Source organism: Podarcis gaigeae (assembly GCF_964106915.1).
Source record: "Podarcis gaigeae genome assembly, chromosome: 2".
NCBI classification, from domain to species: Eukaryota; Metazoa; Chordata; class Lepidosauria; order Squamata; family Lacertidae; genus Podarcis; species Podarcis gaigeae.
Window position 1 is genome coordinate 21,914,708 of NC_139679.1, and position 20,828 is coordinate 21,935,535.

The 20,828-nt window shown below is 43.8% G+C and overlaps 2 protein-coding genes and 1 long non-coding RNA gene across 6 annotated transcripts in view; 2 read left to right on the plus strand and 1 right to left on the minus strand.

The window, feature by feature from the left end:
- The window catches only part of RHOT1 (ras homolog family member T1), a 53,992-nt gene extending 41,036 nt beyond the window's left edge, over positions 1–12,956 (plus strand). For 2 of the 4 annotated variants that reach the window (XM_083727530.1, XM_083727532.1), the window contains one exon: positions 11,741–12,956. In XM_083727530.1, the coding sequence (XP_083583656.1) occupies positions 11,741–11,858 (118 nt within the window). In that variant the 3' untranslated portion in view covers positions 11,859–12,956. Of the gene's footprint in view, positions 1–2,541; positions 3,404–8,193; positions 8,338–11,740 lie in introns of those variants that run through there. The other 2 variants (XM_083727529.1, XM_083727531.1) reach the window with 2 other exon arrangements.
- The window catches only part of RNF135 (ring finger protein 135), a 223,936-nt gene that overhangs the window by 56,820 nt on the left and 146,288 nt on the right, over positions 1–20,828 (plus strand). The window lies entirely within an intron of this gene.
- On the minus strand, positions 12,269–14,281 carry LOC310839324. The gene is made up of 3 exons (XR_014561435.1): positions 14,179–14,281; positions 13,515–13,929; positions 12,269–13,071 (listed from the first exon to the last, which is right to left on the minus strand). It is a non-coding gene; the product is annotated as an uncharacterized lncRNA (long non-coding RNA).

A 20,828-nucleotide genomic window follows, 5' to 3' on the forward strand; every position in this document is an offset into this window, starting at 1 on the left:
GGTGTCTTCCATAGTCTGAACCCCTCACCTCATACCTATGCCGCTTGTTCCTTCCAGCTGCAGAGCTAGCTATTAACTGCAGCTGGAAAACTTAAATAGGAAGCCAGTCTCTCAGTTGTTTTTCAGAAGACTCCTGGATAGCTTAAGTGCTCATACCCAGCCTCCCTGCAACCCAGGCAAGAAGAATGAGGTCATTACCCTGATCTCTGTCTAGATTAGAGCATGGTACTGTGGCAGCAACAGGTCTCAAATCTTACAGTTCTCCTCATTCATCAAGACGGGCCCTCAAAAGAAAATACAATCTCCTCTTGAGGGCAAGAGGAGACAGCAAGGTTGGGGGCGGTTGTTCAACCGGAGCTGGGTAGGCAGAATCTGAACTTGGAGCAAGAGGATAAGGATCTTTCCCCTCAATCCCCAGATAACTTTCTGTCTTCATTGTTTGAGACCTGGGCCTGTCGGGCTCCTTTTTTGGTACCCACGGCTCTTCCACAAAATAAGCATTGCTACACATAGACATTAGCAAGTCAGGGAGAAGGCTTGGCTAGATGATTTCATTCTGAACCTAATCTTTCAGATGTTTTGGGTGTGGGTGTGTTTGCATGGAACAGCATTCAGTCATGTGAGCTCCCACCCATAGACTGAAGTGGCACAGTACAGACACACAGTTTTTCACCTCGACCACTGTTTATGAGAACCTTGGCTTGAGAAGTTGTTGAACTCCAGCTCCCATCAGCCCCAGACAGCATGACCGATTGTTATGGATGATAGCCACACCGGAATTACGAGAATCTTAGGTACTTTGGCTGAGAGAAACCTGCACCTGAAATTTGGGAAGGCTACAGGCAATGTCATCTAACTTTGTTAAAATCTGGTTCAGAATAAGAACAGAGTACAGTCATACCTTGGTTGTCAAACGCCCTGGAACTTGGACATTTTGGCTCCCGAACGCCACAAACCCGGAAGTGATTGTTCTGGTTTGCGAATGTTCTTTTGCAACCTGAACGTCCAATGGGGCTTTCACAGCTCTAATTGTCTGCAGGAGCTTCCTGCAGCCAATCAGAAGCCATGATTTGGTTTTTGAATGTTTTAGAAGTTGAACGGACTTCCAAAACGGATTCCGTTTGACTTCCAAAGTACGACTGTATTCTAAAACTCCGCTTCTTTGACTCCTTATTTGTGTGCAGTACAGTGATACCTCAGGTTACATATGCTTCAGGTTACATATGCTTCAGGTTACAGACTTCGCTAACCCAGAAATAGTACCTTGGGTTAAGAACTTTGCTTCAGGATGAGAACAGAAATCGTGCTCCAGCGGCGCGGTGGTAGCAGGAGGCCCCATTAGCTAAAGTGATGCTTCAGGTTAAGAACAGTTTCAGGTTAAGAAGAATGGACCTCCGGAATGAATTAAGTACTTAACCCGAAGTACCACTGTATCTGCTTTGCATATATGCACTCAGAACAAAAAAAGGGGGGCTGTCACCTCTTGAGTGCATATGCAAAACTGCCTGCAGGTTTTCAGGATGTGAGCATAGCTTATCTGGGCTTTGCTATTTCCCCCACTGCCCCCATTTTACTAGGTGGCACACCTGTGGGAGGTTTATGTACGAGTCCCATAGAAAGAACAGTGTGATACGTGGTTCTGCAGTTTCAGAGACCAGCAATAGTTCTCTTCTCAGGAAACTTCAGAATATTCATGCCTCCCCTCTGTACACCTCACTGATCTCAGTGGGACTCTTTGAGGTAAAGGAGGAGAGCATTGCAGCCTTGAATTAGAGCTGACACACTTTTAGACACACTTCTAATCTTTGTGATGGAACTGTTCCCAAAAAGAAAGTGCATTCCGTTAATTGAGGTCTTATGAAAATGAATTTCTGGACCATAAGCCTGGAAGTTTAATGATACTTTATTCTAGCTGGTAAGCGGGCAGCTACAAGACCGAAGCTGTAAGCCTCATGTCACCCTTGGGGGTGGAGTGGGCAGTGGTGTGGGGAGCAGGGGCAAAAAGCCTACAGTATGCTTCACAGGAACTTTTAACACATGCTCTGGATCCACAGACCTTTTAAAAAGAAATAATAAAGATGGAAAATCACTGCAATGCTGAAGTATATCCTGTAGTGCAGGGGTGTGGAGTCTTTATCAGCCGAAAGGCTGCACTCTTTTCTGGGGCCCCTTTTGAGGACTGTTGCCATTGGTGGGCGGGGCCAGAGGCAAAAGTGGGAAGGGCAACAAATTATTACCTTTATATAGTTGGCTATATTGTTTCTTCTGAACAAGCAAGAAACATTGACATATTCAAGGACAGATTCCAGGAAGGCAAAAATGCCCAAGGTGTAAAGCAGACTGTGTGGCCTGGGGAAGTTTTTGGGGCAAAATGAAGGGTCTGTTATTTGGCTGTAAGTTCACCACCCTTGGCACAGTTGAATGCAGTAGTAATTCTGACTTTAAAGAGTTGATTAGGAACAAATCCTGTACACCACATGCCTTCGATAAAATAGTTGAGCCATGCTGGATTATTTTTGTTTCATTCATTTTCTCCTTTAGGTGTTCATTTTCATTTGTCTGGCTGGCATTTACTCTCCTCTTGCTGCATTCTTGTGCCTCTCTTTGAAAATGACGTTTCTGAGTGTGCCTTCTAATTCCGTGTGTGTGTTTCTAATCCATCAGCTTGGCAGTTTCTATTTGGTTGTCTGCATGTCTTGTGTATATTGGAGGCTGATGTTCTGTGTCTGCCTTGTTGCCTTGTTCCTCTGGTATGATTAGTGTTTTACTCTGGCCTGAATCCCTTCATGGGTAAAGTTGAAGCTCAATATGATGGTGGGAATTTCCATCTGAGAGGTCACCCCCCCCCCATCTTGATTCTTTGAAACTGAAAGCCTATTGGAAAGGCTTTTTCTTAAAATAAATATAGATTGGCCATTGTGTTAAAAAAAAGGAGAGGCAAAAACCCAAGTGTTTTCATTTTTGTGAGTTTCATAAATGGAAAAGAGGTACGCATCTCCAGTTACATGGAATCAAGATTGCGTTGATTATGCGCTGAGCCAAGAATGATTCCAACTACTGTTGGAGAGCCATCCTTATCTCTCACTTTAAATTACCATATTTTTCCGTGTATAAGACTTAGGTGTTTTTTACCCAAATAAAGAGGTTTGAAATTGGGGCTCGCCTTATACACGGGTAGTGCTGAGGGGTGTTTTCTTAATTTGGAGTCCCCAAAAATAGGAGACGTCTTATACATGGAAAAATACGGCATATCCTCACTTTATAGTCTCTACCACCCTGAAGATTTTTTAAAAGGCCACGGTTCTTTGGCTTGTTTCCCTTTCTGATGCTGTGGGAAATGATTGTGCTTCCCAGTTTCTTTGCCCCCTTCCATAGGTCTGGCATTGGGACTACAAAGATCAGGGGGGAAAACCAACATGGTGCCCTTCACATATTGTCAGACTCCAACTCCCAACTGGTCTGGGATCATAGGAATTGTAGTCCAGGAACCATAGTGACTAGCCTTGGCACACATGGCCTTTTAATTTACCAGTGCCTGTCATTGTTGTGTGTGGCAGGGCCCTCAATTCTTCTCTCCAAACTCCTATACCTCTCCACCCACAATGTTGCCTTCATTTGAGGGTTGTCTTTGATGTGCTTGATTCATCCTCCCTCCATCTTCATGAATGGCCAATTGGTAATTGCAAGTGTGACGCTTGATTGGACAAGAGGTTGGATTATCAATTCAACACTCAGTATTGATGGCAAGATGAGCTGTATCCTTCTTTGTATGAAGTAATGTGTAACTGGGGGCTTATGAAGCCTCCCCACATTTTATAAGCCTTACAGTATGTCCTATTGAGTTCTTAAGAGAAGATTTGAGTCTGTGCAATCCTGATACTGATTATTCATTTGGTTTGCCAATATTGTGCTTACTCTTTACCCAGACAGGCCCATTACAACTCAGTTGTAGACATATAACTGTAGGCAGGTAAAATAAATAATTAGTCCAAATCAAATACTTGCCACCTATTTTCTTTTCCCTTTTTTCAGGAGGATCTCCCCCGTCTTGTCGCTAAAAAGCTCCCAAATTTCTTTTTAAACTCTCTTGAATTCAGAGAATTATGGGAAAGTGTGGCTGAGGAGAATAAAAGATCCAATTTCCCCTCTGCTTGACAGAGTTTCAAAAGTGCAACAGGTTAGGGTAGGCTTTTGAAAAGGAATCTAGGAAGAAAAAATAGTGGATGTGTATCTCTGCATTAGGGATGTGGGTGGCGCTGTGGGTTAAACCACAGAGCCTAGGACTTGCTGATCAGAAGGTTGGTGGTTTGAATCCCCGTTATGGGATGAGCTCCCATTGCTCGGTCCCTGCTCCTGCCCACCTAGCAGTTCAAAAGCACGTCCAAGTGCAAGTAGATAAATAGGTACCGCTCCGGCGGGTAGGTAAAAGGTGTTTCCGTGTGCTGCTCTGGTTCACCAGAAGTGGCTTAGTCATGCTGGCTACATGACCCGGAAGCTGTACGCTGGCTCCCTTGGCCAATAAAGCGAGATGAGCACCGCAACCCCAAAGTCGGTCACGATTGGACCTAATGGTCAGGGGTCCCTTTACCTTTACCTCTGCATTGTGACATGAATGTGTGGCAAAATCCATCAGATAACTTAGCTGTGTGCAGTCACAATCAAGGAAAGAAATGGTTGTAGAATTCTGCCTAGTGTGAACTGCTGCTTAATTTACTGTTATGTGTATGACTTATCTGGGCGTTTAAAGGCAGGTTAGTGATGTGATAAAGCTTTCCTCATATTTAGCTTGCAGGAAGTCCTGAGTTTTGTTATAACTCTTCCCAGTTTTCTAGTAAAGGCTACTAAAACTTTGAGGGAACGAGGATTGAACAATGCGTTAGACCAGGGGTCAGCAAACGTTTTCAGCAGGGGGCCAGTCCACTGTCCCTCAGACCTTGTGAGGGGCCGGACTATATCTTGAAAAAAAAAATGAACGAATTCCTATGCCCCACAAATAACCCAGAGATGCATTTTAAATAAACACTCTACTCATGTAAAAGCATGCTGATTCCTGGAACTTCCGCGGGTTGAATTTAGATGGCGATTGGGCCAGATCCAGTCCCCGGGCCTTAGTTTGCTTACTCATGTGTTAGACAGTCATCTTGGCTTCTGCATGTTCCTGGCTTGTTGAGTAGCATCACATTCCCAGGCAAAACTAATAGTTCTGCTCAGTTAATGCTGCTGGTGTGTTAACTTGTCTTATGACTGCTGGTTAGCCCAGTTACTGTGTTGAAATTGACAGTGTACACTCTGCTTACAAAATAGAATATCTGTTGCTTTTGTTTGGAAAGCACAGGCTGCATTTATTAACATAAAATGCTTGTTTTATTGATTAAATAAAAATGGTCTTTCTGAAACATTGGTAAACCCTTGTGCATGTGCTCTTTAAAAAGGAACGTAAAGGCTTAATGCGCTGCTAATACTGTACCTGTATGATCTAAAGAGATTTTATAGGGTATTAAAGTTGCACTGTAAATGGCTTTGTAAAACTTTCCTGCTTATCCTAAACAAGTTGAAGCCACTGTTCCATAATCACATAGGGTACTAATACATAATCCAGCTATTGGTTTACATCCTGCCCCCTTTGAAATCGTTAGAAATGAAGGAAAATAATCTGTGCTTTAATCCTGGAGGCACTGTGTGCAAGTGACTCCCATCTTTTGAGAAATTGGTTGATTACCTTCCCTGGATGGGGCTGCACTTCCTTTGTAGGAGCAGGTATGCAGCCTTGGGGGGCTTCTGGACCCTCTTTTGTCACTGGAGCCCCAGGGAGCCTCAGTAGCTAGAAGCACCTTTTACCAGGTGTGCCTGGTACAACACATACAGTCATACCTTGGATCCCGAATGCCCTGGAACTCGGACGTTTTGGCTCCTGAATGCCGCAAACCCGGAAGTGATTGTTCCGGATTGCGAACGTTCTTTTAGAACCCGAACGTCCGATGGGGCTTCCGTGGCTTCCAATTGGCTGCAGGAGCTTCAGCCAATCAGAAGCCACAGTTCGGTTTGCGAACATTTTGGAAGTCGAACGGACTTCCGGAATGGATTCCCTTTGACTTCCAAGGTACAACTGCACAACTGTTCTGGACCAAGAGAGCCTAACCACCGTGGTTTGGGCACCAGTGACTTAAAAATTGGATTACTGCAATGCACTCTATGTGGGGCTTCCCTTGTGCTTGATCCAGAAACCGCAGTTAGTACAGCAGCTGATAGGAGTGAGACCCTGTCAGCAGATAACGCCTATGCTTAGAGATCTGCAGTGGTTGCCGATTTGTTACAAGGCCAAGTTACGATGGGTATATAAAGCCCTTGACACCTTGTGTACTTGCAGGATTGCCTTCCTCGACCGCTTTGATACGTTTTCAATTACTTGTTCTTTAACTCTTATTGATCATTTTAATATGGTTACTATCAAGCAGTATATAAATTTTGTGAAATAAATAAGATAAATGGAATATATCTGTTTGTGCTGGCACATGCTGTGTGCTTGTTCTCAGAGCATCTCTGCTGGCACGGGATTTTTTTGGATGAAATTGTTAGGGTTCAGTTCTTAGAGGCTAAAACTAAACTTGAGACTGGCTATTCCAACAGTTAAGTAGTGTAGAAGTGCACTAAGCACCCATCAAAGTCAGCACAGATATATTCTGGTCATAGGAAAATATGTTTGAAGTGGCCCAAACTTAAGTTTTTAGAAAATGCATATAGATGAAACTTCTATCTTTGGGTAAACAGATGTTTTCTTGGCTGTTTTCCTACATCACCATCCCCAGTTCTCAAATATGTTTCAAAATAAAGAGCTTTGTTTATGGATGGCATTTAGCTGGCTGGGAGTGGCTATTCTTCCCTTCTTTCATTTTGTACTTTGAGGGCACGAATACAGATATTATGCACAGCAATGTGTAGAAACAGATTAATACCTTTTTTAAAACGGGAGGAAATCCTTTGCCAGCTGCTGCTTCTGAGGTGTTTTAGACACACCTTAATTCTGTGTGTGACTTTATGGGGCATGCTTCTGAATATAAGAAGTAAACAGTGAGAATCTGCTCCCAACACGCTGTAAGAAAGCTATTTGCTTTCTTTCTTTTTCTTTATGAATATTTCGTATGAACAGAGTACGTATGGCTTGAGTATGTTTGCCTTGCCTAGCAAATGGGGATCTTAAGGTAGCTTCCGGTATATTTAAACCACAGTAGAATAGACAGTGGCACACTCACACAATAGACAGTGATACACTTAGAATGACACCAGGTTTTGTGAGGAAAACAGGCAGTTCCCAGGCTCATGTACCCCTCTTAATGCTAATGAGGGACCAAGGGGACATTTGGTTAACAGCTGATTCTCCTCTGTGCATGCCCCAATTGCTATTTTTGCTTTGTCGCTCCAGCTAGGCTAGAAGACCCTAGGAGCATTTGTAGGGGGAGAATTAGTTGGCAGAAGAAACACCAAGCACCTCGATCCACATGCCCTCTCCTCATTTTCATTTAGTGGCAGGCACATTTCAGAAACCTGTTTTGTGGCGTAACGTTCTGCCCTTAAGATGGCACCACTTGACCTTGCACAGTAATTCTATGCTTTATTCAAAAAAGCAGTGTTTCCATGCATACTGTAAAACTAAACAAAGCAAGCATACAGAAGCACAACACAAATTCAGGAATAATGATTGAGTGTGGATTCTTTTAATACTGGATCATGCATTTGAAAAACTTAAATCTCTACACAAGTGGAAGGAAAACAAATTAAATACGGAACATTCAAGTTTGGAAGCAAAAAACAATCCATGTGATCTAACTTCAAATTTTCCCAACAGCCCTTCTGTAAAATTAAGGCACATTTCAGAGATAACAAACAAAAAGTTTTTCGTGAGTTAAATCTCTCTGAGGAATATCACCTGTTCTTTGGCAAGAATGCAGGATGAGTTTCTGTGTCACCTGCCAATTGTTTTGCTTGAGATGGCTGTAAAAAAAAGTAAAAATACCTTCCTTTCCTTCTACTTTGATAATTAATTTTTACGTGCCACTTTAATAACCTGCACACAAAGCAAAGGCTCTCCTTATTAAAAAACAGACTGATAGCTGACTTGTAAGCTGTGTTGGTGCGTAACTTGACTGTTTCTCGCCATGCTATGAACTGCCCACTGTGTGCATGTATGTAAAAAAGGTTAAGAGCCGCTGTAGCTGAATTGGGTGCCATGCTGTTGTCAGACGAGGAGAGCAGTATTGTTCACCAGGTGCACGCCGTCCGCTCTGTAGAGGATTCCATCTTCATGGAGTCATCCCTTGATCCTCAGTTACTTGAAGACAGGTAACACAATCTAAACTTAAATCTCTCCCTAGAGGAGAAACTCAGACAATGCCTTGCTCTAAAATACTTAGAACTAACCCCATGCTAGAAACAATTCCCATTAATCCGTTTGAAGTTCACCCCCCCCCCAAAAAAAAAAAAGATTTGGAGCTTGTCTGTAGGTGGTTTTGTACCTGGCTTCACTGATCGCCCGCAATAAATAGTCAAAGCACTTAATTTGCATGGGATTTGGAGATGTGCTTGAAGTGCTACCTAGATCCCTGGAGAATCTGGTTTGGCCTCCTTGTGTAACAGTGTGTAGCAGTTGTATAATCCCTGCTTTTATTGAAGGAGCCCTGGTCATTTTTGAATTTGCACTCCGAAACCTGCTCTGTCTGTTAGGGTGTGCGTGCACTTGGATGTCTGCCTCGTGTACTTTAGAAGTTTCCCCATTATTTCTAATATTGATTTTAAAACGCCTAGGCCAGAAAATTCTTTCTAGCCTTTTGTTCTATAGGGCAGTCCTAAATCAGTTCCGTAACACTCAATTTAAGAATCGCTGTGCCTTGAACTAAGGTTGCTGCAGTGACCTTTTTGCTTGAGACCGTGTCTGTCGCATTGTGGTAAGCCACCTTATTTTAGCCAGGCTAGCTGAGCATGCTCACAAAATGGTGTGTGTTGGGAGCTTCCAGGTCACTGGTTGTGTGTTTTCCTTTGGTCTTGTCAAGCTCATTGTGGCTTCCTTTCATCTACCATACCCATGCTTTTCTGTTGCATTTTGTTTTCCTCGTTTGATATCAAGGCCTGGCTCACTAACCTCTTAGCTCACATTACCGTTTTTACAGCATTATCAGTCCTCCAGTTGTGCCATTACTACACATGGGCCAAAAATGAAGAGGAGGAGGGAGGGCGATAATTTTGTAATTGTCTACTGTACTAAGAAAATGCTGTTAACAATTTTTTTTGAAAGAGACTTTGATTGAAGTTTTAAGAAAACATGCAAGAACATAAAAATATAATGCAGTCCCAGCAAACCAAGAAGCAAATGGGAATATTGCAGTTATAAAATAGGAAAATAAAATAAAAACAACTGCTCTTAACAACAACCACATGAAAGCCACCCAAGAGCACTTTTCCAGCACCCCTCTCTAGGTGTTTTGCGAAGCTGATGATTACTGTAGCCTGGGAATCACCAGCGTGGGTTTGCACTTATGTTATCTAAACCAGTCCTTGGTATCCGTAGAGACAGCTCCAGAGGGGAAGGGGTGGGCGCTAGGGAGAGGAGGGTAGACCTAGGAGGTTAAAATACCTGTAGCCGGCCCTGATTGTGTGTTGTTTTGATATGATAAATACATTTATAGGCATTTTGCTGCTCTAGCTTTTGGAAAGTATTATACTTGTCAGTTCAAAACGGCCCATTTCATTGCATGAGAAAATAACAGGTTAAATTGTCAAAAGTCCCCCCAAAATGGGAGTTCAAGCATTTGAAATGATAGCAAGACACATTGACTGCAACTCTGATCCTCTTGAGCCCAGTGCACCAGGAGATAATTATTGGTTATATCTTAGTGTGTAATTCTGCATCAACTTCCTATAGCCAAAGTATTTCTGCGAGTCCGGTTTTCCCAGACTTCATCCCGTTTTGAGAATTTTCTTGTAGCCCCAATCAGTGGAGGCTTTTGCCAGTGGTGGAGGGGCAAGCAGCCACTGCCAGTTCCCCTCTTGAAGCCCCCAGCCACTTGCACTGTTCCAGAGGGTCTCTCGACCCCGTGGAACAGATTTCTAAGGCTTAATGGGGGCAGTCTGCAAAAATACTTCCAGCTCCACCCCTTTAAGACAGCAATAGCTTCTGCTGGATTAGAGACTGTGCCCTATATTGGCCTCTGAAATGAATGCATGAATCTTATTATCTTACGTTTGATTATTTATCACTTCTTTCTAGACTGCTTTGGGATCGCAGGGCTGTTCACATTAACAGAACAGCAAACAGTACAAAAAAATCACTGAAACCAACATATGCATTGAAACCCAGAAGTTCAAACACACATTGAAAGTGTCCATCAGCAGATCTGTATTAATGATCCAGCACAAAACATCGAACCTGGATACATGAAATATATCTAAAGTTTTCTGTGAAAACTCAGCAGTGAGGGGGACTGGCACTCCTCCAAGGGAAGGGAGTTCCACAGATGGAGCACCACCACAGACAAGACCCTGTCCCATGTCACGGTGCAACAAGCAATGCTCATTGGCAGGACTGCAAAAACAGCCTCCCCTGTAGATCTTAAGGTCTGGGCCAACAGATACAGGGGCAGGTCCTTCCTGTGTTTGGGCACTAAGTTGTTCAGGGCTTTATAAGTTGATATCAACACTCTGAATTGAGCCAAATTTGAGAATAGGTGTAATATGATTCCACCTAGAACTCTAGCTGAAGCTTCTAGACCATTTTCAATGGAAGTCCTACACACATCCAGGCATGAGGCTACCAAAGCATGGGTCACTGTGGCAAGACGGTCCTGCTGCTGGAATATCTGGATGCAGGTGGCGCTGTGGTCTAAACCACTGAGCCTCTTGGGCTTGCCAATCAGAAGGTCGGTGGTTCGAATTCCTGTGATGGAGTGAGCTTCCGTTGCTCTGTCCCAGCTCCTGCCAACCTAGCAGTTTGAAAGCACGCCAGCACAAGTAGATAAATAGGTACCGCTGCAACGGGAAGGTAAACGGTGTTTCCGTGCGCTCTGACTTCCGTCACTGTGTTCTGTTGCACCAGAAGCGGTTTAGTCATTCTGGCCGCATGACCCGGAAAGTTGTCTGTGGACAAGCACCAGCTCCCTCGGCCTGAAAGCAAGAAGAGCACCACAACCCCATAGTCCCCTTTGAGTGGACTTAACCGTCCACGGGTCCTTTACTTTTACCTTTACCTGTTCCTGGAATAGCTGGAGCAGGAAATAGCCACTTATTGCCACTGAGGCCAGCTGATCTTCCAGTGACACTATTGTATCCACAAGTACCTCCAAGCTATTTACCTGCTCCTTGAGAGGGATCATGATTTTGTCCAGGCAGTTCATCTCCACATTTCCTGGACGCAGGAACTACTCATAAGTTCTTCCACCTTATCAGTATTCAGTCTCGTGTTTACTCACCCCTGTTGAGCCCTTTACTGTCTCCACGCAATAAGTTTGATTCATCAAAGATAATTTTAATTATATCAAATCGGGTTTTCCTATAACTGAGCAGTGCTTTGAAAAGTCGTAACAAAAGCATTGACTCCTAAGATTTTACAAGAAATAAAATTGAGTTTGTTTAATTGGATTGAAACTGACTCGTGTAATAGATTTCCAAAAGCAGGCATATCTGTGTGTCTTCTTTCTGGTGTTGCCACTGCAAAATCAGTTACATTATTTTTTTTGTGCTCTTCGTATTGCAGGCATGTGACACAAGCAGACCTCAAGAGCTCCACCTTTTGGCTTCGAGCAAGTTTTGGTGCTACAGTCTTTGCCGTTTTGGGCTTTGCCATGTACAGAGCATTACTAAAGCAGCGATGATCTGGAAGAAAAGCACGTTTCTCGCAGGGGAGGGGCCTACCAAAAGGGAAAGAGAAAGAAACTTTTATGTACATTCTAAATCCGCTAGAAATATTTATATATTACTTTATTACTTGTAATTCATGGATAAGATTATTTTAAATGATAGCTCTAAACTTGCAGTATTGCGATGGTTGTGGAAGATGTTTTTGCATTACAGTGGCTAGCTGAAAACGGCTACATTTGTTAAGGCCCAAAGGGAATTATTGTAAATATAACTTGTATATATTAAGGCAGCGAGCCGTAATGTCCCCCAAAGTTATTATAATTGGCATTAATAGATGTTTCAAATGGAGTGAGCGAGAGTGTAATTAGAATTTGTTTTAAGCAATGTAGGTTCAAGTCCAGGATCACCATTCATTTATTTATTTCACAGGTGTATGACGTTCTCTCTTTGGGCTCACAGTGCTTGGGGGAGGGCTGAGTTCCCTCCTCTTTCAGTAACTGAACTTTACCCCACAGATCTTCTTTCACAAGTGTTTCATTCCCACTGCAGCTTTTATTGGACTTGGATTGATTATTTTTACATCCTAGGTTAAGCAGCAAAATGTGCCGCAGGTCAAGGATTGGGGGGGGGGGGAGAGAGGGGAGAGAAGGAGAGATGTGCATTCCCTCTGATAGAAGAGCAGCAAGCAGCATCCGTGTGTTTGTCAGAATCTTGACTCTTGTGTGCCATTCCGCAACTCTCTCGTTTCCCACTCTGATGTGTTTTGCAGACTTTTCAAGGGGGCAGGGGCGGCAATCAATTTGTATATTACAACTGTTTATAATTCCAAAGTGTTTTGTTTCATCTTCACCTCCGCAAGCCATTCGCCCAAAAGCTGGGCGTATGGGGTAGAGCCGAAATGTTACACAGTGCTTTACTCTCTACTTGGTAGATTAGTTGCATGGTTTGCACTGCGTTCTATACTTCGCTGGAATTACCTGTAGGTGGCATTTTTGAACAAAAAAAGAAGGTCAGGAAACCTCATAAGCGGAAATTCCTCACTGTTGAACCTATTTCCTCCCCCCATCACTGGCCTTTTCAAGTATTTCAATAAATAACTCTACTGTGCTGTGTTTTGAACGCTCATTCTTGTACTTTTCTAAGCGGTATTGATTCAGTGTGCACAGCAATGATCACGGTTCCCCAGCACTATAGCACAATCCAAAGGCTTAAAAGTAATGTTTAGACCTGTCTAAGAAATGCTGTTGCCTTTGTCCATGGAGTTTTCTTGGCAGGGATACAGGAGTGGCTTGCCAGTTCCTGCTCCAGGTGGATCACGTTTGGTCAAAACTCTCCACTATGACCTGTCCATCTTGGGTGGCCCTGCACGGCATAGCTCATAGCTTCTCTGAGTTATTCAAGCCCCTTCGCCACGGCAAGGACAGATTGTGAAGCTGAGGCTCCAATACTTTGGCCACCTCATGAGAAGAGAAGACTCCCTGGAAAAGACCCTGATGTTTGGAAAGATTGAGGGCACAAGGAGAAGGGGACGACAGAGGACGAGATGGTTGGACAGTGTTCTCAAAACTATAAACATGAGTCTGACCAAACTGCGGGAGGCAGTGGAAGACAGGAGTGCCTGGCGTGCTCTGGTCCATGGGGTCACAAAGAGTCGGACACGACTAAACAACAACAACAAGAAATGCCGAACTCTCACTTAGTTCAAATCTCTGCTCAGTCACGACTCTCGCTGGGTGATGTTGGGTAATCACCACCTAGGGCTGTTAACATAAAAATGGGGGAAATTCAAGAGGGCCCAGGAAGAAGAGCAGAACTGCTTGTAGGCCTAGAATAGTTAGCAGCAGTAGTGCTCAGTGGGTAGATATCAGTCCCTGGCATCGCCAGGTAGGACTCCACCTGGAAAGCTACTGCCAGACAGTACTGAGCTAGGCAGACCAATGATCTGACTCTGTAAAAGGCAACTTTCTGTGTTTCTGTTCATGCATTACACAGTTTCCATTGGGAAACTCCCCATGAACAATAGAGGAGTTTTGGCCATACTGTGTGAATTGAGAAGAATGCAGTTCTAGCAGCGCAGTGACTGGCCTGGGCTTTCAGAAGAAGAAGAAGAGTTTGGATTTGATATCCCACCTTTCACTCCCTTTAAGGAGTCTCAAAGCGGCTAACATTCTCCTTTCCCTTCCTCCCCCACAACAAACACTCTGTGAGGTGAGTGGGGCTGAGAGACTTCAGAGAAGTGTGACTGGCCCAAGGTCACCCAGCAGCTGCATGTGGAGGAGCGGAGACGTGAACCCGGTTCCCCAGATTATGAGACTTAACCACTACACACCACACTGGCTCTCACTGGCATTTGAAACCCCCAAAATGCTTGCTAGGCATACACGAGACCTCGAAGAGCCTTGTGAAGAACTCTCAGCCTTTTATCTGTCCCCCCCCCCCAAAAAAAAAATCACGTAGTTCTAGTTTCATTTCAAAAGATGGACAACCTGCAGCTAATGTTTCAGGCAGCTGACTCTTTGAAAAGGTGGGCACCACTGCCATTACCTTAGTTCAGAGTGTTGGGAAAGGTGGTTTTGGGGACCCCTTTTAGCTTCCATTTTGTTCACAGTGAACGGCATGGTTTCAGAAAGCCAATTAAGCACTAGTTTGCTCCTATAGCTTAGGTTGGATTTTGTCTGCCCACATACCAGCTGTTAGGAATGCCATGAGATTTTGAGGTTGAAACTCAGAAAACATCATTTAAGACTTAGCTGGGATTTCTAAACCATTACCATAATTACCAGGAAGCTGCTGTTCGTAGCACTGCTCTTTGGAGAACTTGGTTTTGTAAAACGTGGGGGTTCCCCTTTCATGTCTTTTCATTATGGGTACAAATGGATCTGTAGGATTTCCACATAATTATTGAAGCTGGCTTATAGGAGGAAACTTTGGTTGCCAGGAAAGAAGAAAAGGCACTAGACATTAGCAATGAGGATTCTAGCTGTACATCCTAATTGCAGATTGCTTGGCATTGGACAACTTGAACATGGGAGGGATATATATATCCCCTACTGTAATACTGTGCTTGTATGACTAGTGGCTGCTATCAAGGGGATGGAATCATTCTTGTGCATAAAGGAATGGGAAGCAGCTGAGTTCTGCATATATGCAAATACTTTTGCAAGGAGCCACGTGAATTCTGCTTGTGGAAGGCAGAATGATAAGTAGGTTCATGCCATGAGGTGTAGGGATCATGGAACAAGAGGAATTAATATGATTCTGTTCCCACAATGAGACACACAAATGTCCTTTGCAGCGAGTACCTTATACTGGATCCAACCCAAGCATGGTGTGCCCTGAAAATTAGAGGTCCTTCCTAGGCCTACTTCAGGTGCTGGAAAGAGGGTTTCAGTGTTAATAGAATCATCAGCTGAAAATCTCAAACTCTGTTAAGATCTGGGGCCTAACTGGGCCTTGCCTCCATGTCGATTCCCATGCCAAACCTGTTACATTTATCTTGTGGGGAACTCGCTAACCTTGTACAGGAAGCTTCCTTACTACCTCAGTTGCTGTGTTATAAAATAATTTCCCATGCAGTTTCAAGTACCATGAGAATAGTTACATTTGATTATGGGGTGGGGGGGAGTAACACCCAGTAAGATATCTATGGTGCAGTCATACCTTGGAAGTAAGATATCTATGATACAGTCATACCTTGGAAGTAAGATATCTATGATACAGTCATACCTTGGAAGTAAGATATCTATGATACAGTCATACCTTGGAAGTTGAACGGAATCTGTTCTGGGAGTCTGTTTGACTTCCAAAATGTTCGAAAACAAAAGCACAGCTTCTGATTGGCTGCAGAAAGCTCCCAAAAAAAGTTCAAAAACCGGAATGCTCACTTCCAGGTTTTGATTGTTCGAGAACTAGGCTGTTCAGCTTCCAAGGTACAACTGTATAAATAAGTGCAAAAGTACAAGCTGAATGTGAGTGGCTTTGCTACATCTGTTTTTTGTCAACATGGGAAAATGCCATGTACCCATCTGGATAGATGTGTTTCCCCATCAGGTTTTCTACTTTTTCCATTAAAAAAACCCACCAACCGTTTTTCTTGCTTCTCTGCTGAAAACATTTGCTGCGATTTTGTACGCTTGCTGCCGGCTGGCTTTGCTTTCAACAAGAATCGAGATAGGATGCAGATTGCCATGGCAATGTGTGAAAATAGCTTTTCACATCACCCAGTTGCTATATCTGGTTTTTGGCAGATGGGAATGCAGTAGCTGATTGGTGCTCGAGAAAGACGGTGTGAAGGAGCCAGCCAAAAGACAGTACATAGCAAGCAGAACATGCAGGTCTACCCGTTAGGTGGAACAGACATCCAAATATAGGTTCACGTTGCTTCTGGAGCTCTGTAAACATTTCCCCTAATTGGTATCGTATCTGGGCTTTAAGGACGATGCCACAGCGTGTTAGAGCAGTATAGATTACTTGCAATTAAACAAGAATACGAATAGAACTGGCTCTTAGGGATGTAAGTTACTGTAGTGTGAAACCTGACTTTTTGGACCATTTCCGTTTCACACTGGCAATGCAACCTCCTTCCATCTTGCACTTTCTCTCCCCTCTCCACCTTATACCAGCTACCTAGATAAAGCTGGCAGGGTGTCATGTGCTGTGCCCCCCCCCCCCCCCCGCCGATCTGGCATGACATGTTTCTCAGAAAGAGACAGGGATGCAATGACAGCAAATCACCACAAGCCCACATGATGCTCTGACGTTTTGCCTTGAAACCACCTGCACTGTTTTTGCTTCAGGTGTTGAAATTGAGAATAAACATCCCTGTTGGACTTTCACCTAAGGAGAGAGGCCACTTAATGCTTTAGCGGTCCAGATTTAATGCCAGATATGGATAGGGTTTTGAAACTTGACAACGGGCTACCAGCCATGGCCCTCCATTGGGTGGTCCTTGATTATTTCAGCTGCTGCAAAACACCACGGCCTGCCTCTTCTGCTGCTTGCATTGGTTTCTTGCTTTCTACACACAACAATAGGTACCGTTTTTGACCTGCCTTGTTCTTGATGACTTGGCCCTTAATGGTCTTGGATAACAAGTCTTCTATCTTTTGTTGTATCATCGTGACCTTGACTCTCCGTTGAGACTTCTCTTCACCCATCAACTTCAGAATCAAAATGCGCTCTTGGCAGACAGTTATCCCAAATCCCATGCTCTCAGAGGACCACCCAAATGGCCTTTTGTTGTTGTCGGTTTTGATATTCCATAGCAAGGATTAATTAAGCAGCTTCTTGCAGTTTTCTGCATTGCTGCAGTCACAAACCTGGTCCACGTTCTCCTACCACAGAATGCCTCTAATGCAGGGATAGCTCACACTGCTGCTCCCCAGATGTTAAAAGTACAGCTCCCATCTTCCCTTGCCATTGGGTGTGCTGATTGGGACGGGGGGGGGTGTTCACTGACACATGGAGGGCACCACCTTGCCTACCGCTGCTCTTGGGTGTACTTTGTCTGCAGCTGCCAGGAGACAAGGTGAAAAGGTGTTTTTTTGTCCTGTCCTGTGACACGTGAGTAAGTCTCTCTTGGCAGGCAACAGGGCAGGGGCAGCCTATAAGTATACTGTATAGGCTTTTGGTCAAACCTTGAGAATTTTCCATCATTCAAGCCTGCTCAACCTCAGTTACAGGTAAGCAACTGATTTATCATCATCATCATTATTATTTGAATTGATATACTGCCCTATGCCCGGAGATCTACAAAATTTACAAAACGTGCAGTACGTATAAAGCTTGCGGTGGATTTAAAAAAAAAATCAGCTTATGTAGTGTTGCCTGGTTTCCACCTGGTGGCAGTGTGGCTTCAAAATGTCTGTATGCTTTTCAGCTTCTGTCTTGGTCCTATTGGCTTGTGTAAGAAACCTGGTTTAATTGCACATTCTTTTCTCCCTCTGATACCTTCTGCTAATAATGCATTTGCTTTACTTTTTAAAAACGTCCATAGCAAATGAAGGAAGATGAACTTTGGTCATCATGGTTATTTATTTATTTGTTATTGCTTCGATAGCCAGAAATGGGATGCTTGACACACACACAGAATGCCTCCAGCTACAGTGGAAAAACTCTTCCCCAGAACACAGTGGCATCAGATCTATTTTTAGCGTTTTTCCTGTGCTCTAAACCCCAAAGGTTTTCCCCCTTGGGACAGAAGAGGCGCTGCAGAATTCCATCACAGAGTTAAAAATTACTTTTAAGATCACCCAAGACCATTCTTTCCTGCCACTTCGCTTTTGTTAGAATGGGGGTGGGAAACTTGAGGCCTCGCCTGATGTCGGACTCCATTCAGCCCCAGCCAGAATGATCAAGGATGCTGGGAGCTGGTTAGATCATGGTTCTGATAACACCAGGCTTACAGGTTTGACCCCTGTATGGGATAGCTGTGTATTCCTGCATTGCGGGGGGGGCTGGACTACATGATCCTCAGGGTCCCGTACAACTCTACGATTCTGTCTTTCTGTGGAAATGAGTTGCACTTTTTCTTTGACAACACATGGAGGGCTGCAGGTCCCTCTTCCTTGAATAAGGGACACCATCTAATCCACTTTATGGATCCAGGTGTGCTGCTGAAGGAGGGAAACACATTCTCAGAAGTGAGCCAAGCAGCCTGTGTTCAAATTCTGCCTTTGAAACCCAATATTGATTGTAGCAGGATCATGCCTCCTCTTTTGTATTATTAGATTTGGAATAGTAAAGGTAAAGGGACCCCTGAGCAATAGGTCTAGTCATGACCGACTCTGGGGTTGCGGCACTCATCTGGCTTTATTGGCAGAGGGAGCCGGCGTACAGCTTCCGGGTCATGTGGCCAGCATGACTAAGCTGCTTCTGGCGAACCAGAGCAGTGCATAGAAACGCCATTTACCTTCCCACCGGAGTGGTACCTATTTATCTACTTGCACTTTGACGTGCGTTCGAACTGCTAGGTTGGCAGGGACCAAGCAACGGGAGCTCACCCCGTCACGGGGATTCGAACCGCCAACCTTCTGATTGGCAAGTCCTAAGCTCTGGTTTAACCCACAGCGCCACCTGTGTCCCTAGATGCAGGTTTATTACTGAGGAAAAATTAGAAGCTCCCTTGAATCATTTTGGGAAAGATGAAGATATGATGTGTGGTAGTTTCTCTGCTAGCTGCTAATATGTGCTCTGATCTGCCTCCAGATTGAACCAGTATTTCTCTAAAAACCAACTTCCTCTTGATTCTTGGACCGACGTCCACTTTAACAAATGTTATGTTCTCATGGAACAACTGTAAACTCAGCAACATCCATTGCGGTTTCCACTTCTTTCCTGATTTACAGCCCATTCTGTAATGCAATGTACATTGCTTAGGATGGTGTGGGGAGTCTTTAGGAAAAAAGAAAGAAAGAAAAAAACCTGCTTTATCAATCCTTGTCTCTCTCGCATGCTCATGCAAATTCCACCAACCAATAAGACGGAGCTATATTAAAGCAATGTCACACTGCATTGGATTATTATTTTTTAAAGTGCTCTGCCGCATCAGTTTTGTTCCAGTTCTCTGCAGTTGCTATTTCAATTAATGAGGCTACTCCAAGTAAGGCGGGTGGGAAATTAATTTTGGAACTGAACTAAAGCCGAGGCTGGCGAAAGGAAGACGGTTCTCAATAACAAGTTGTCCTTAACCAAGGGGAAGAGGAGGCTGACATGCTCTGCAAAGGACTTGGTTTGCCCTCAGAGGAGCATGAGCTGTAAAAATAGTTACAGGTCTCACAAATCGTGCAGCAAGCTGTCTTAGTCCGTTGGGGGGGGGATCCAAGCAGCGACAGCAGCGTGTTACATTTGGGTGCTTCCAGACTCTTGTTAATTTCAAGTGGGATTCAATCACATGCTAGCAAATTCAGGTCTGTAGGAGATGGATCATGTGCAACAAACTCACTCCCTCCCAAAGACTGAATTTTGCCGTGAGGAAAGTGGTGCGAACATGGCGGTGGAAAGTTTTGGATAACGCTGCAAACCAATCGGGATGAATTCTCAATAAAAGGTCATCTGGGGAAATGCCCTTTACTAGGGCCAAAAAGGATACAGTGGTACCTCGGGTTACATATGCTTCAGGTTACATATGCTTCAGGTTACAGATTCCACTAACCCAGAAATATTACCTCAGGTTAAGAACTTTGTTTCAGGATGAGAGAAATCGTGCAGAGGCAGCGGGAGTCCCCATTAGCGAAAGTGGTGCTTCAGGTTAAGAACGGAACTTCAGAACGAATTAAGTACTTAACCCGAGGTACCACTGTAGTCACAAAGTAGGGAGCAAGCTTTTTTTGCAATCTCTGGATGTTGTCTTCAGCTGGATGTTAAGGAACTTGAACAGCAAAAGGAAGGAAGAGCAAAATACCTTGCTTGGCCTCCCAAAATGTCCCAAGTCTTAAAGTGGAATGGAGGAGGAGGGATTTTGCAGATTTAGTAAGATTAGACCATTCCTGCTACAACAATCTCCAGTCCCAGCAAGGCATACTGGGGCAGAGGAACAATAGTGACTTCCCTTTCGAACCAGAATGTGGTATATCTAACATTTATGGATGGTGCATTTTTTAAGTGCTTCAGAGACACTCGGTCATCAAGGGGTTGGGGCGGAATATCTCTGTTTACTAGGTAACACCGCACTACTCACTTTTGGCTTCTATTGACTTTAAATGATGCAACATAACTTTTAACCTAGCTTAAATAAGTATTGGAACATCAAACCAACCCTTAAAAAAAAAAATCTCACCGTATTTTATTGATCTCAATTGCATCAGTTTATTGGTCAGTCATTAACTGACCACCACTATATGTTCAAACAGGCACCACATAATTAACTACCTTTCATAATTGTGCAACATGCTTAGAACTGCCTAATCGTATATATGTTATTTGTTGTTTGATTACATTCACCTTGTTTCTTTGCCCTCATTTAATGCTAACTGTTATCTATATGT